Source organism: Epinephelus moara, chromosome 13 (genome assembly GCF_006386435.1).
Source record: "Epinephelus moara isolate mb chromosome 13, YSFRI_EMoa_1.0, whole genome shotgun sequence".
NCBI classification, from domain to species: Eukaryota; Metazoa; Chordata; class Actinopteri; order Perciformes; family Serranidae; genus Epinephelus; species Epinephelus moara.
Genome location: NC_065518.1, coordinates 14,413,385 through 14,430,108, shown reverse-complemented (window position 1 = coordinate 14,430,108; position 16,724 = coordinate 14,413,385). Strand labels below are relative to the sequence as shown.

The 16,724-nt window shown below is 41.5% G+C and overlaps 1 protein-coding gene across 7 annotated transcripts in view; it reads right to left on the bottom strand.

The window, feature by feature from the left end:
* pald1a (phosphatase domain containing paladin 1a) overlaps positions 1-16,724 on the bottom strand; it is a 93,723-nt gene that overhangs the window by 12,651 nt on the left and 64,348 nt on the right. For all 7 annotated transcript variants that reach the window (XM_050059655.1, XM_050059656.1, XM_050059659.1 and 4 more), the window contains one exon: positions 5,896-6,051. In XM_050059655.1, the coding sequence (XP_049915612.1) occupies positions 5,896-6,051 (156 nt within the window). The remainder of the gene's footprint in view (positions 1-5,895; positions 6,052-16,724) is intronic.

Sequence of the window (16,724 nt, the reverse complement as noted above, 5' to 3'; positions counted from 1 at the left end):
AAAATCTTTTGAATCCACTCCACTGAGGAAAATGACTCTTGATATATTGTGGTGCCATCTGAATGATGCTCTCTGTGCAGCTGATGGATGGCTGTGATATGCCTGGTTAGCGGTTTCCCGCCAGACCTTCCCAGTGGCCACGGAGGTGAGAGCAGACTGCACATCTAATAGACATTTTGTCTGGGATATGGCCCCAGCTGTTTGAGGAAATGGAGGAGATTTGCCAGAAAATGGGAGTTAAAAGTGCATCACAGGACACCTGAGATCACGCTGCCCCTGCCCCTGAGGTTTAGAGGTGTGAATTTATCAGACCACTGTGAAGGTTATTTATACTCGGCAGCAAATTCAACAGAATTGGCGATAATGATATATATCCATTTATAAAAGATGGCTGTCATGGACAGCAGCACCTTCAGGGACCACATACAATAAATGATGGATGGTTTCCAGCACTACTTGCTTCAAGTTTTTACAAAAAAACAAAACTTTAAAGTAACAACAGGCAGCATGAAAACTGACACAGCAGCAGTACGCGTCAGACGGATGCTTAAAAATTAACTTTGCCTGTACAAACTGTTTAAAAAGAACAACCTTATGAAAGGAGACACTCAGAGGCAAGTTAAGATTTTCAGCAGATTGGGCTGTGAGCTTAAGTGTGTTATAAATGTCTGACTCATAATTTAAAGGGCAGTGCGGACACAATAAGCACAAATTAGCCCTTGAAATACTTCCACAACATTTCAACTCAACTTCCTGTCGAGGAAATAACATTTGTAAGTGACTTTCAGGTGTTTGATGACTAATGGCTTTAAGTTATCCCCTTCCTTCTTGGTGTTTATCATTAAGTTCCAAAAATGTCACAGACGTGGACAAAACTGTGTACTTGTTACAAAGCAATTTCTTATAGACCGTCAAATGTATAGTTTTCATACAGTCGGAGCATATTGCATTTTATAGGCTCAATTTTCAATACATTTTCAAACAAAATGACATAAATACTCTTTTAGGTGAAATGATGTGTGGTTTTGATTAAATAGGCAATAGACTCCTTTCCAGTTGTCAGCAGACCAGAGCCATCGACCCAGCTCTACGTTAGACGAGTGTGCCTTTCTGTTTTGTTTATTTTCCTGGCTTTTCACATTCAACGGCATCAACAGGGGGGAAAACAGGTTAACAGTAAACAGCAGAAACAGTAGAAAGCAGCAAGGAGCCAAGTGCAAACATTATAGTGTTACTGTTTGCAAAATATCTGTCACTTATTGAGTCGTAGTTTCTTACACTTGGTGTAGACATAATTTTGAATGATTTTTGAGTACTGCTTGTACAGAATTTGTGGCAGCATGTCATTGCATCGCAAAAGGGGCGAAAATTTGCATATCCACCCTGGTGTCATGTTGCCACCAGTGCCTATTGAACAAAATGGAGCTGGAGCCAGTAAAAAAATGGTGACTACTGCAGAGTGATTTATCCTGGGAATGAGTGCCGATTGTAGCCTTTCACATTAAATTCTACGGCCAGATGTCAGTACGTTTTTTTTGTCCAGTGGGATAAGGGCTACAGTGTTATTTTTGACCAAGCTGTTACGGTAAAAAAGCTCTTAACACCCGAACTCACACTACCTGCTGAACACCAAACTGCAGTCAGACACAGTCAGAGACAAGCTAGTGAACATAAGCCCCATTTCCAACGAGCAGGACACAGAGGTGGGTAGTAACTAGTTACATTTACTCAGTTACATTTACTTGAGTAACTTTTTGGATAAATTGTACTTTTCAGAGTAGTTTTAATGCAAAATACTTTTAATTTTACTTGAGTTATATTGTTTTAAAGCAACAATACTCTTACTTGAGTACAATATTTGGCTACTCTACCCACCTCTGAGTACATAATTACATATATATATATATATATATATATATATATATATATATATATATGTACAGTATAAGAATATATCTGTGTTTATTGTGCCTTGATTTATGTTATGTTTATTTTTGTTTTAGTTAAAGGGGTATCATTTAAAATACATGAATTTGCAGATTATTATTTTTGATTGATTGATTACGTTCATGTTCTTATTTTACAAATAAATCAGACATTACTCAACAGTTACTCAGTACTTGAGTAGTTTTTTCACCAAATACTCTTTTACTCTTACTCAAGTAATTATTTGGATGACTACTTTTTACTTTTACTTGAGTAATATTGTTCTAAAGTATCAGTACTCTTACTTGAGTACAATATTTGGCTACTCTACCCACCTCTGGCAGGACGGTACAGTTCAGTTCAGTTCGTTATGCATTTTTTACGTTTCCACGGTTAAAAGTTGTGGATGGTACCAATGGAACCGTTTTGCAGTATCCCCACTTTTTTTTGTGCTAGTGAACAATAACACAAACAACAAAAAACTATTTATTCTGATGAGCTCAGTGGCTAAAAAAATAGGTCATATAACAAGGTTGTTTCTATCTCACGCCCTCTTGACTTTAGCCGTTTGTTTGCTTTCCTCACTTCCTTTTCTCTTCTCGAACACTGAGCTTAACTGCCAATCAGAGGGATTTATCTAACCGATGGGCTCTGTCTTCGATTAGCATGCAAAACAGTGACAGTCTGCCTCGTGTGTCAGGGCCCTAAAGAGCCAAATATTTGGAGTTGGTGGAGGCCAAAAACAGAGCTAAAAGAGAGTGAATATTGGCTCAATAGGAAACAAGACTCACAAATATGACTTTACATTAATGATACTTTGCTCCATAACTGCTGGATGTGTAACTGTTTGCTAACAAGTTCGCCATGTCAACTTAAAAAGGTGATGATATGTCAATAATGTGTTTACCTCCTGTTTCTGCTGGCCAAAGAAATCAGTGGTTGCAGGTTGAACAGCTAAAAACTTTTTCAAACTTTGGAAAGTTGCTTTCCCACCACTGTGAGGAAAATTGTCCCCATACTGGGATCAGACCAGACCGCTGTGCAAAACTGCCAGTTTTTTCTCACAAGAGGCGAGTTTAAGTCGGAAGGAATAACAAAAGAAGGACCGAGCGGAAAAGCAGCAAAAACAAAAGGTTACCAAGGTGATAAAATACTGAAATAAGCGGAAAATGTCCTTTCCATATTTAGTTAAAATGATCCATATTCTGTTGTCTGCTTCACAGCCGAGCGTCCCTGTTCCCTGTGTGCACACTTGTATTTTCTCATGGCATAACTGGGCCATTAGAGTCACTCTGATGCACCACATATATTTGCTACTCATAACAGGAAGAATATGCCCTGTTTGACCGCGCATATTTCTGTGACAATTGTTTTCACAGCTATTGTTCCAGTCTATTTTGGAATTCGCCGTTTTTCCTTTGAGTTTATTCCACCTCAATAAGGACGAAGACGGTGGAGATTTTCATTCAATGATTTTCAAGGGTTTTGGACGGGCTCCTCCGAGGCCGTCTGCTCGCAAATAAGGACAGAAAATGGCTGCGAGGGTGTTTGCTTTTAGCGTGTTTTCCAGTCTGACACTTTGAGATTACAAACATTATAATTTTATCGTTCAAACTAAAGAAAAAACTTGAGAAGAATCAGGTTCAAGAGGTTTTAAGAGGTTTTGCTGCGCCTCGATGCTAAAGCTGGTTAAACAACAAGACAGCTCACACCTTTTAATTAAATTAATTAACTGCCTAGAAATGTAAGTGAGACCATATAATGTAGAGCTATTATTTATCTACATTAAAAATTCTCTCTGTGCACTGCAGCTTTAACTGATCACACTGAACGTGTCCTGTCAACCTGCCAAACAGCTTATTTTTTTTACATCATGTGAGTTTGACATATTGCAACATACATTTTAATTGCAGTGTGTGTGTGTGTGTGTGTGTGTGTGTGTGTGTGTGTGTGTTGGGTACCACTTACAGGCTACTCATTTGTTTGGAATGCACATAAATTCTCCACTTTACTGTAGGGGCACAGCTGGCCAAACGATTAATGTACCAACAAAAACACAGAGCTGAGACATTATGAAGTTCAGTGTGTGAAGAACCAGGCCACAATAGAACCAGAACCAGCTTGTAAATTCCTGCAGGAAAATCCAAATGAAACTCTGGTAACCGCTTCACAATGTGCACAAACTCTTAGTGTGAAAAAAAAGAAAAGAAAAAAGAAACTGTTCCTTTTTCTGCTGTTTTTCCTCCGCCCAGCGATCGACACTTGGAATTGTGGGGATTTAAAGTTTTGTTCACCTGCCACAGCTTTAATGAAACGGTGATTATCACTGAGTCTGACACGTTTCAGGTGCGAATGACAAAGTGACAAATTGTTTTTCTTGTCCCCTGACTTATTCAATACAAGTGCAGCTTTTCTGATATTTTGTCGAGGGCCATTCAAGAAAAAACTTATCACCAGCAGCCTTTACATGACATTTCTCATCTGAACTTTAACCAGTTATTTTAGAGGTGCAATAAAAGGCACACTGTTATTTATGAACAATTTCAGGCCATTTCTGACCCAGTTTTTTGAACACGACTCATTTTAGAGTTGACCGACATTCAGCTTGATTGTTCAACGTTGTTTGACGTGCAGTGTACAGGGGGGAGCGATCATGACAGGATCAACTGCTCCCAACCGGCCGTTGATTTTGGTCGGCGGTTGTCAGGCTCTAGCACAGTTAAAGCAGAGCCACATGTCAATTCCCCAAGATCAGTGTCTTTTTTCTCACTCAGTCAATTGTACAGTGTAGCTCATACCCAGCTAGTTTGTTGGTGCTACTCATTTGCTAACTTGGGTGTGCGTGCCTGTGTGTGAGACAGAGACAGAGAAAAAAGGGAGACTGAAGAACCAAACCACAGCAACATCATGACACCCCAGAGTGTGATTGTAGACAGCATGCTGGCATCTCAAAAGCAACAGAGTTGTGACGGGCGTGACATGTATCACAACAGTGTCGGCCTTTATAAACAATAACAATGGAATGACATGCTAGTAACAGTCATTTAGCGTCTCTGTTATATGACAGCTGATATTGTCCTCTTTTCAGAGGATAAGGAGCTTCAGGATTTCATTTTCCCCCCAATTTGCAGACCTTTTCCGCTAATGTTCTTCTTCTTTGAGTTAGCTGCTAACTGCTACTAACTGCTTTTGAATCTCCTGTTGGTATGTAACACATGTAACACACTGTCATATAGTCACACCCGTCCAGTTCATGATCCCATCCTGCCGGCTGTCCCTTTTACGCACATATAGATTCAGCGTTGTTACCTCCGCTGCAAGCTTAAAGGCCAGACAACCCTTTCCCCCAGTTCCGTTTTTACAAAGAACGGTGAGGTGAAATCATGTTGCGAAATTCCCGGCTTGAACAGGCTGTGTAAAAGGGGTTTGAGAGAGAAAGGAATCAAGATTGGACTGACCCCTTTTGGGAGACACTGACTTTAAGGCTCGTTTTGGAACATCTAGCTACATTATTGTGAACCGTACCTCTGCTAGCAAACAAACTTCTACCTTCCCCGCAGCCTCTGAGCTTTCAAAAAGATCTTTATTGACAACTGCCAGCAACCAGAACAGTCCACAGGGGGCGAAGGACCATTTTATTGTCAATCTACAAGAACAGTGTGAGCTCTCAGGTCATGGCTTGACGAGTGGACTTCACAATGTGAGCACATAAATTGTGAGCATTGGATTTACGGAGTTGGAAATAAGCAACAACATTTCTAAAATGGGCTCAAATTGTACAGTGTATGCCCAGCTTTAGTTATCAATCATCGTCTCTGCTTGTTCTGTGACTATTTTATTTACTACAGTGTCATAAAAGGGTATTCAGATTCATATGCTGTATATATAATGCATGTGGTTATCAAGGTGAGACAGAATAGAGGCAACACAGATAGAGAATAGAGACATAGACTACAGAGCGTCCTGTACCTGTTCCATCCAGAGAGTGAAGGAGCGCTGCCACGAGTCTTTCTTCTCTAGATGCAGGTACGTGTTGAAGAGGATGAGGTAAATGTAGCGCTCCAGGTACTGCAGGCTCCTCAGCAGCAGCTGCTGACACTCCTTCTCTGTCTTGCCACTTTTGATCTAAGAGTTTTAAAGAAAGAAAGAAAGTTCTATTGATGTATTAAGTCAGCAGAACAAAACTTTAAGTTCGGTTAAAAAGCCCTTTAGTTGCCTTTTTGTGCTGATATGAGTAGGTTGTGATTATAAAACGGCTCTATCTCATTATGTACCAGCATTGTCTATGTTTGTTGAATTTCACCATGAAATCTCCATCTGATTAAAGGCTTTTTCCTCTTTGCCTTGGAGACTGCCTTGGTCCTTTCTTCTTTTTTGTTTCCTACTTTGCTACACTTGTATGGACTCCCAAGGCTTTTTGCTTTTTTCCCCCTCACAGCAAGAAAGTCATCAGTAGCTTAAGTGTTGTCTTTAATTGCCTCCTGCATGTAGGCTGTGTTTGCACAATGTTTAACCTGCCTTGATGGAGGCACAGTGTTTTAATGTCTATTACCTGTTTACTTTCATTTCACTTAATTGAAGCTGAAAGCACTCGGGGCACAGATGTTCACCAAGGCTACACAAGTTTTACAATGCTATGGTACATATATTATCTGATATACTGTATATTAGATCTTTTTTAATGTATTTAAAATTTTATTAGCATTAAAAAATATGACAAGCAGTCAAGGGGAACATGTGCCGAATTTGTTCCGCTTAATTTAAGTTGCAGTAATTTACAGGAAAATCACAAAATGGTGATTCCTGGTTCCAAACTAAAAATGTATCACTCTCCAAACACTTCACTGACATTTGCTGATCCTACTAACGGACGAACATTTATCCATGCAACAACATAACAAAGGTTATGACATAAAATTCAGTATGAGCGTGCGCTCACACATGGGCGAAATCAACACTGGGAAATATCTGCTGCCATTCACTTCTATTAAATGTGAGCAGAGGGGCGAATAAAATATTCACTTCTGGTGGCAAAGCAGATTTGCACCTTTCATCGATTGGAGTTCAACTTTGGTGAATTCGGACCAGCGAAGTCGCAGCCTCAGCCAATACGATGTGTGGAGGAGACACTGATTGTTGCCGTGTCTAACCAGCTGATATTATATGATATTGGCAGTGAAAAATACAAACTGCCCCACATGAGACGATGCTGCCTGGCTGGCACTGAGTCGAGAGACAGACGTGGACTGTATGAAAATGGAAAATGTATCAATTAGCAAGCTAGCTTTCTACGTCTGTCAAATCAGGCTCTTGCCACAATCAGCATGAATGTCACCTTAGCAGGCGATGGTCGCTCGCCTGCATTCACTCACGTGTGACCATGTCCAGAGGCAAATTCACCGACACAGCGCAGCCACATTCACATGTCATATTAGCCGTCATGCAGGAAGCGATAAACAAGCAAATTTCCTCTTATTTCCTTGCTAATTACTGAGACACATCTGTGGTAATCCGATTGGCATCACATTTAAAACCGTATCTAAAAAAACAATCAGCCATGCGCCTCTAATTTATGATAAATTGGGATTCATCATTCAGCACACCTGGGTAAGAGCAGATTTGGATGGTTAAGAATGTTTGTTGCTTCTGGAGTTGACTTCTCTTATTTTTTCTCGACAGAAAACTAAGAGAAAATGTAAGAGAAATTCAAGAGAATGTTTCTTCATTACACACGCAATCAACCACATAATTCCTCTTTTATTCTTATGTCAATTACACAGTGAAAATCATCATGCATGGTGACCTGGATGACCAATCATACATACTCATATTCTCAGTTTATATAACATCCTCAGTCCTGCACTTTGAATCTGCTATATCCCTCAATGCCACCCCCACGCCTGCATGGACATTATTTCCACTTAGTGCCGGCATCACATTATTTATCTTGGCCTCCCTCAGGTCATCAGCTCCACCACCAGACGGTCTGTGTCCTCTAAAGTGCAGACACAGTAGTAAACACATACTGTGAGGCACTTATCAACAGCTTTCACTACTCTGGGACATTACACACAAAAAAACAAGACAGAAAGAGGGGAGGCTCTTAGTGACTAGATCACACAAGGCATGGCATGTTATAGAAAATAAGAAATATTTTCCACAGTAACTGATTTTGATAGATAGACCAATGGATCGAACCTTTTTCTACCTCTAAGCTGTTATGCTACTTATCATTCTGGATTGTTTTGGTGTGAGTTCCTGTGTGTTGGAGATATCGGCCATTAAGAAATCTGCCTACCCTTGAATATAATGGAACTACACACTCAGCTTGTGGTGGTCAAAATGCCAGAAAAATAAATTTAAAAAACTCAACAGCAATTTCTCTTTCCAGAAATGATGACCTAGGTACTCAAGATAATCCACAGACCTTGTTGTGAGCAGTTTCATGTAGAACTAATTTCTTTCTATTGAACTACATCCGCAAATGGTATTACAATGCAGAAGGAAGCGTGCATCTACTGCCATCTCACCTAGCACCACTGAGCTAGCAAACGTAAAGGTGCGGACACACCAAACCGACATTAAAAAACCAGCGGCGACGAAAGCCAACTGTTGCGTCGTCTACGTCGCCTCACGTCGCCCTGTGTCAGTTGCATTTGAACACACTACACAGACTACATCCGACGGCCAAGTAGCACGTACGCTCTGCGCCTGCGTGAGAGAGAGCGGAGTGACAGAGTGGTACATCCTGACAGCCGAGGTGTTACCTATCTGTGCAGCTGAGCACCGCAGCACCTCCACGGACTATTACATTCAGATGGTCCCGGTGTTTCCTCCGCAGGCTCCACTTCACTCAGCTGCCTGATAAACTTGCTGCCTTTTCCCACTTTAACCTGGATAACAAACCAGGGCTCGGTGCTCCGGCAGGATCCAAACGGAGAGCCGGGGCTAGCTCAGAGACTAGCGGAGGTTAACTGGCTGTGCGTCCCTCCGTCATGCTGTGGCTAGCCGGTGAACTGTCCCTTTAATATCCATATGGACTCAAACATACATTCTAGGTGCCAAAGAACCAAAACAGTGAGCTATAAGAAACTCAAAGCTGCATAAAAATGCAGAGGTGTGTTTTACTGCATCATCTGATTCAGTGTTAACATTAAAAAATTGTAGCGAAATGCAGGTTATCATGAGCGTAGGTATGAATTTAAAGTTGTTATGATGAATTACATAAATCCTGCTCCTTTATGACTGTACTTAGCTTGTACCAGATAACAGAACCACCTGTTAGCTCAGCCCTTAAAACACCTTCCAGCACCTTGTGATTTAAACTACGTGGGTGATCACGGTTTTGACAAGCAAGGCGAAAAAAAGTAATTGCGTCTAGACAACTTCAAGCTGTGCGTGATATGACAGATAGAGTCCTCTGTCATACTCTTTCATCTCCTCTAAGCTGCTGAAGGAACCCATCGGCAGATAGCTGTTTTGACATTTGGAAGGAGTTCAGTCGCTAAGCCGTGTACCAAAACTGTCACCTTGGTATTCACAACAGCTGTTTACACCCTCAAGTCTCCAAACCCCCTTAAACTCCACTGTTTTATCAGTAAACACTATAGTTACATGGTTATTGTGATGATAATTACTAAATAATTCATTCTCATGGTAAAACCCTGTAGTCAGAGACACTAGAGGCATGCAGTTATCCAAAGTATGAGATGCTCCTGTAATCCATTTGATTGTTATTCAAGAGATGAGATAATAGCACTCTCGCAGGACTCATTCAATGTCTACAGGAGATAAAGGAAACAGACCTTGCAAGCCAAACATGGAGGCAAGATCATTAAAAATGCATCAAATGTCAACTTGTAATAAATATTACATGCATAAATACTTTTTTGCTCATGTGACATAGCAGCCACTTCTCACAGGGTACTGCTGGTAATTGGGGTTGCTCTTCAATTACAGGCTTCGAGCACGCAGACAGGCTTTCATCAGTGTGGCAAGTCGAGTTTTTCCCTTTTTCGCTTTCCTTCTTTTTTTCCTCCGTGATTGTAAGAGCCTTGAGCACTTCAAGGCATCAAGTGAAAACGGCTGCCATCCAGCTGTGTGGCAGAGTGCGAGGGGTGTGCAGGATTGGATAATATGTCAATTGGGGTTAAGAGAAAGTAACATGGAGGGATGAGGTGTAGCGCAGTTTGATGGACTGTCAGCAGTGTGTTGCCTGCGTCGCAATGAGTGTTCCGACTGCCTGACTGGCTTTGTTTTTGATGGATGTAACAGTTTATCTGCTCACAGTTTTAAGCAAATCAGGGGAGCATATTAGAGACAATGAGGGGGCTGCACAGAAAATAAATGACAGTTTGCCTAGTAGGTGGGCTAGCACTCAGGGTAATTTGAAATGTGCACAGTGCACCATAATACCATCATTCCAGAGACGAATGACGCAACAGAGAGAGAGGGGGAATGAGTGGGGTTTCCTGTCCATTCCCAAACAGCCCAGTTTTCCAAGCATCTGCAGCAGAGCGGAGGAGAAACTACACCTATGCAAACAATGGATGTGCTGTCTGTTGTCTATCAACCCAGGACGCAGAGGGAGAAAGAAAGCACACACACACGCCTTTCTTTCTCTAATCTTTCTCAGTTAACGTTGACTGCAGTGGCAGAGCAGGTGGTGAACCCGATCACCCTGTGCGCCCTGCTACCCCAGGGGGCTTTCGGCAGTTCATCTCTTAGCCTGGAAATCCACAGTGCCAAAGCTTGGCAGCTATCTGTGCACATACCGAGCTCATAACAGACGCACACACATGCTCGGATCAGTTTGAAAAGATTACATAATTCACACCTCTACAATGTGCAGAACCCCGATTCTATGGCTGCCATCTGTCTGTCTGCATCGACTGAGCCATATGTGCAGCCTCTCGTGCATTCTCAGAAATTCCTTGAGAAAGACGTGCTGGGGAAGATGTGGTGAAGAAACAGAGTAAATTTCTTCCATTCCATGTGAAAGAGACTCGCCATGAAAAAGTCTAGAAAATATTGTATTACTTGCCATGCTGAGATGAGAAGCTAAATACTTTCTGATTCTACGGTCGGAACAATTTCATAGTAGATAAAGGAGGAAATGTTCAACTGAGAAAAAAGGGAACTACAGCATCCTCTCATCTCTCCTGGACCTGTCAGAACAAATGATGTGGCTGGTCATGCCCTGTTTGCTATCAAAGGTGAAAGCCATTGTTCAGTCTGCCGCTGAGGTGAGATGATGAATGTCCTCGGCCTCTGCTCTGTCCTGAGTGAGATGGGAAGCCGGCCGAACACAGAGCACATACCATTGCTGGGAGAGTCCAAGCATGCGGTTTAACTGAGCAGAGCTCTGAGCAAGGACGATGTGAAAGTGACAAAATTGGTCAAGAAAAAGTTAATGCTATCACTGCAGAGACACAAAGGAGAGCGGGGACAGCATTCTGTTAAACGCTCGACTGAAAGAATCTCATACCTCTAATCAATCGGCTCAATATGAAGCTGGAGCCGAGCTGAAGATGGTTAGCTTAGCTTAGCCAAAAAGACTGAATGCGGGGGAAACAGCAAGCCTGGATTCAGTTTTTTTCCTGTAAATTAGTAAGGAAGACAGCATAAGGTTGTACGGTCACTAAACTAAGCCAGGGCTCTGTCCTAGGTCCCCTGTTATTTATTATCTACCTCCTACCTCTTGGCCATGTCTTCAGAAAATCTGGCATTCAATTCCACTGCTATGCTGATGACACCCAGCTCTATCTATCCACTAGACCTTCTTCCACTCTTCCCCCCCGGTTCCCTTTCTGACTGCTTATTGGATATAAAATCTTGGCTTTCATGCAACTTCCTCAAACCTTAACAGTGATAAAATTGAAGTTCTTCTTGTGGGTACTAAATGTACTTTGGCTAAACCACACAGTTTCACTCTAACCATTGACATCTCCAAAGTCCTTCCATCCTCTCAGGTTGAGAGTCAGGGTATCATCCTGGACAGCACACTGTCCTTTGAGGCCCACATTAATAATGTTACTCATTCTGCATACTTTCATCTATGAAATATTAATCGTCTTCACCCACCACTTACACCCTCAGAGCGCTGCTATCCTCATTCATTCTTTGGTTACATCTCATATTGATAACTGGAATTCTGTCCTCTTTGGTCTCCCTCTCAAGTGTCCTCATAAACTCTAGTTGCCCGTATCATTACGAGAACCCCTTCCATAGATCATATCACTCAGGTTCTCCAGCAACTTTACATTCTTCCTGTTAAATACCGCATCAATTTCAAGATTCTGCTTCTCACCTTTAAGGCCCTTCATAATCAAGCCCCTTCCTACCTGTCGGAACTCCCTCATATCTACACACGCTCCTGTACTCTTAGATTCTCTTTTGCAATCCAACTCACCTGCTGCCTGCTGTGTAACAGGAGGCCCAACCTATTACTATTCCTCATACTTCTTCTTCTTATTCTCCTTCTCCCGTATCGATATATTGGCACGCTTCTTGTCCCACAGCATTACCAACACATTCACAAAGCATACACTAAAATATGCGGAATGACTGAGAATAGTGTGTTATGACTTTTTTCAGAGATTCGCCGAGAGGTTTCTACGAAATTCACAAATAACATAATAAAAATTACCATTAGAAGGAAGGGCAGATCATCGAGAAAACATTGAGAAAACAACGTGAAAGCAGCAAAAATCACTCCTTTTTGAGGTCACAACAAATCGCCATTCTTTCATGTAGAAAAATGATTCAAGTTTGGGCAATAAATATAGTAAATGTGTACATGTACCTAGTAGCAGTGGTGGTAGCAGGCACCCGTAAAAATTCCTTGTGAAATTTTCTAGTTTTATACCTAATATTTCTAATCACTATTTTTGTTTAGTCATTTAGTGCCTTTAGTACAAACTGCAAGCCTGTGTTTAATAATGTGTAAGACACAAAACAACTACATTGGAAATGTGGCTGCTAAAGGACAGACGCTTCAAGGGGGTTCACATTGTTAATTTCAATGCATTGAACTACATTGGATTTAAGCTTCATTCATTCTCCCTAATTAACTTCATCCTTTTTGAAGGTAGAAGAGCTTCAGGCAATCAAAGCTTTATTTCTGTGAAATAATCTCTTTTCATGAAACTAAACAGATGTTTTTGTATCATTAAAAAAGAAATGTACTCAATATCTGTTTAGTGAGTGATGTATTTCTACCCCGGGCAACTCTTTCAGTCTTTGCCACTGAATTCAAACACGTCAGCCCAAGTTCAGACAAAAGTTCACAATAATCCCCGGATAAGCGCCACAGCCTGCAGGCTGCAGGTGTAGGTGTATTAAAGATAAACACCACCCACTTATGAGACACACTGCCTGACCCGTGCCCGTCTCTTGTGTAAACAGGGATACAGAGTGTCATAAGGTTTGGTTTAAGAGGGTTCCACATGTTGAGAAATCACAAGTCCTGGGTCGACAGGTCAGTCTGTTGACATATCAGCACACACGCTCAAAGACCAGGTAACAATGACAAGTGCCTCGTATTTAGGGATGTCACGATTATAGATTTTCTTGGTACGATTATTGTCAGAGAAATAATCACGGTTTTATGATTATCACGATTATTATGCATTAATTAATTTCACACTATAAATTTGTAAAATCACATGAACACTCCTTATAGATCTTTAAGTTTCATTTATTTCCATGTGCTCCTGCTTTTTCTTTTATCTCTCAACACAACAGTGATGGTTTTAAGTACGTGTGGCGACTATTTTGTTCATGTATGAAAATATAGTAGCCGTACAACCGGGCTTAGTAAAATGTTGTTAAGTTGATGTAAAAATAAACGGCGAACATTTGTGAAATCCCGCACTCGTGTGGACGTGAGTTTCTGCCTGTCGTCTCACTCCAAAGAGCTACACGGACCCAAAACCATTACAACCTCACGCTGTGTGCACACAAACCGCAAAACTATCCATCAAAAAAGTTTTTGAGACGAGCCTTAGCTTGTCACGTTGCACTGTAAGCCCAACTCGTATCATACCACTACACCATTAATTGCAAATGACACGCTAACATATAATTTTTTAATTCAGTGTTACATTAGATAAATTGAGATTGACGTATTTTAACCTAGTCATTGTGCATTTACCTTTACTTGTGCATGTAAAGCCGGATGGTTGTCCCGCAGGTGTTGTATCATGTTGCTCTTGTTTGATCCTTTGGCCGTGACTTTTTTGCGGCATGTTTTACAAACTTTACAATGACCCCTTGGTCATTTTGCGATAGCCAAAATGATCCCACACGGCTGACTTTATCCGTTTTTTGGGGCGGAATAAGTCTTCTTCATCCATACTTCATCACTCTGAGACGCCGCTTGTGTAACTTTGTTTTCGTTCCGTGCGAGTTGTGCTGACCTACTGTATATGGTACCGCGTCGCAGCATAATCTTTGGAGAGTGACGGTGTTGAGGAATCTTTACGAATAATTAACCGTGGCGTTTAAAATCGCGGTTAATAGTGAAATAAAGTAATCGTGACATCCCTACGTCGTATTTACAGTCTAAAATCACCACCAACGCTCTCCCTACACACACACAGACGCACAGACTGACACTGACAATGATTCAATAAATTAATAGCACCACCTATTCAGCAACTGACTGACATCCTGGACATTTTGCTCACCAGGGTGTTTGTCGGCACTACAGATTTCTTTTTTTTTTTTGCCTTTATAGATAGGACAGTTAAGCGTGAAGGGGGGAGAGAGAGCGGGGTAATGGTGTGCAGCCAAGGGCCACTGCGGCAACAGCCTTGTACATGGGGCGCCTGCTCCATCCACTAAGCCACCGATGCCCCGGCACCACAGACTTCTGTCCTTGACTGACAGTGAATCTTTCAGAAGCTGTTTTACATGTCAGCAACGAGCATTGACATATCCCATTGATCAGTTTGTCATCTCACCTCTAACGCTAAAAAGGCAGTGATAAAAACATCAGATGGTTAGGAGAGAAAATCACTGGATATAACAGGTGTTTTTATTCTTATATATCCGCTGTTACATCATGAAGTGAGTGCCCAGTTACGGCCCAGACCACTCAGCCATCGTATTGTGTTGTTGGGACGGTCCACAGCCCGTAGTGTTTGTGGTGTGCTGGGCACCATTTGCATTACTCCACTGTTACTGGCATCAATTCAGCCAGCTCAGATTTTTCGGGGTTACAAACTACTGCCTCAAGAAAATGAATTACTAAAGTAAAATTTGTATTTTAATATTGTTTCATGACATTTTATTTGAGTTTTCTCCACTTTCCACACTTTCACCCTTTTTTCGTTATGACTCCAAAAGTCTACTGTTTCCACCCGGACATCAACACAGCTACACCAAATGTCGCTTCCTTACATTGCATGATTTGAAAAGGACTACTCACGCCAAGAAATGGAGAGTACTAAATGAGAAATAAAAAACTGTAAGATGTTTTCCTGTTTCTTGCGTTAGGTTTTAGAGGAGCACGCATTTTGTAAAATGTGCTACGTCAATTTTTCAGTTGAACACAGGGGCTACACGGTGCTATGAAATGAATGAGTGAACACTAATGAATAGTTTAAACAAGACAGGGGAATTATTCTGTATTCTTTCCTGAGAATTAGAGGTTTTTAGCAGACCTCCTGCATTGGTTTCTAAATCCTCCCTACATAAGAGGTCTCAAGGTTGGCAAGTATGCCCATGGTACCTCTCCACTCTCTAAAGTCCCTGTAGCACTGGACAAAAAACCCCAAACACTCACATCTGGCTTTTGTCTTTAGTGTGAAAGGTTACAATCAGAGTTCAGTCCCAGGACAAATGAGTCCACAGCAGTCAGGGGTATTTATCAGCTCAAGCTCCGATCGACAGTGATGGAAACGCTTCTACAACTCTGTCATCTCAACCACAAATTCCATCCATGTCCCACTGCTGGGAGACATTTGCCTTCAGGGCTTTTTAACTAGAAAGGGATTCCTTGGTTAAGGTTAAGAAAAAAACATATTTTGGTTTTAATGAAAAGATTTCTGCAAGGGAAACTTCTCACGTGTGCTCGAATATTGTTCCAAATTAGTCTGCAGAGAGTCTGAAAGAGGTAGGTAACTGATATAAAAAAGAGGTAATCATCATTTTAGCTAGCCTCCATGCTGCTTTCCATGTGATGTTTTACAGAAAGAATTAAGTATGGCTCATCTATATAGAAAAGTAGTGTATGGTTTTTGGAAGGAGCACCACAGTTTAATCCGTGATTGGTGGCAGGTAAGTGTTGGACCTTTCCATGGGCTCATGAGGCTGAGGACTGAACTGAGAGGTGCACATTATAGAGAGGTCCGTCTGCTTGACATATGGTGCCAATTACCAGCTGATGAGGTTTGCCGAGGTAAAAAGGCCAATCCGTATTGGCCCTTCCCACCCACGTTTGCACAAGCAGCCATTCATCAGAATCTGCAAGAACACCTCCCACCCAAATCCTAAACCAAACCCCGACCTGTCTAGAGTGGACAGGCAGCCTACACATGGCTCCTCCACTCAATGTACAGACAGCTCAAAGTCAAGTATACAAGCTGGTTTTCAGGTAGGTTCATTACAAACCAGGGCTCAACTGCAACTTCTGGAACTACTTTCCATCCTGGATGACTTTTTGTTGCCAAATCTAACAGATGACATTTTATTAGCTTATATTATATACAGTGTCTGTGGGTCTTTGTCTTACAAGGACACACAAGCGCACGTACACATGGATTTCACAATTGACTCATCTTCATTAAGACGCA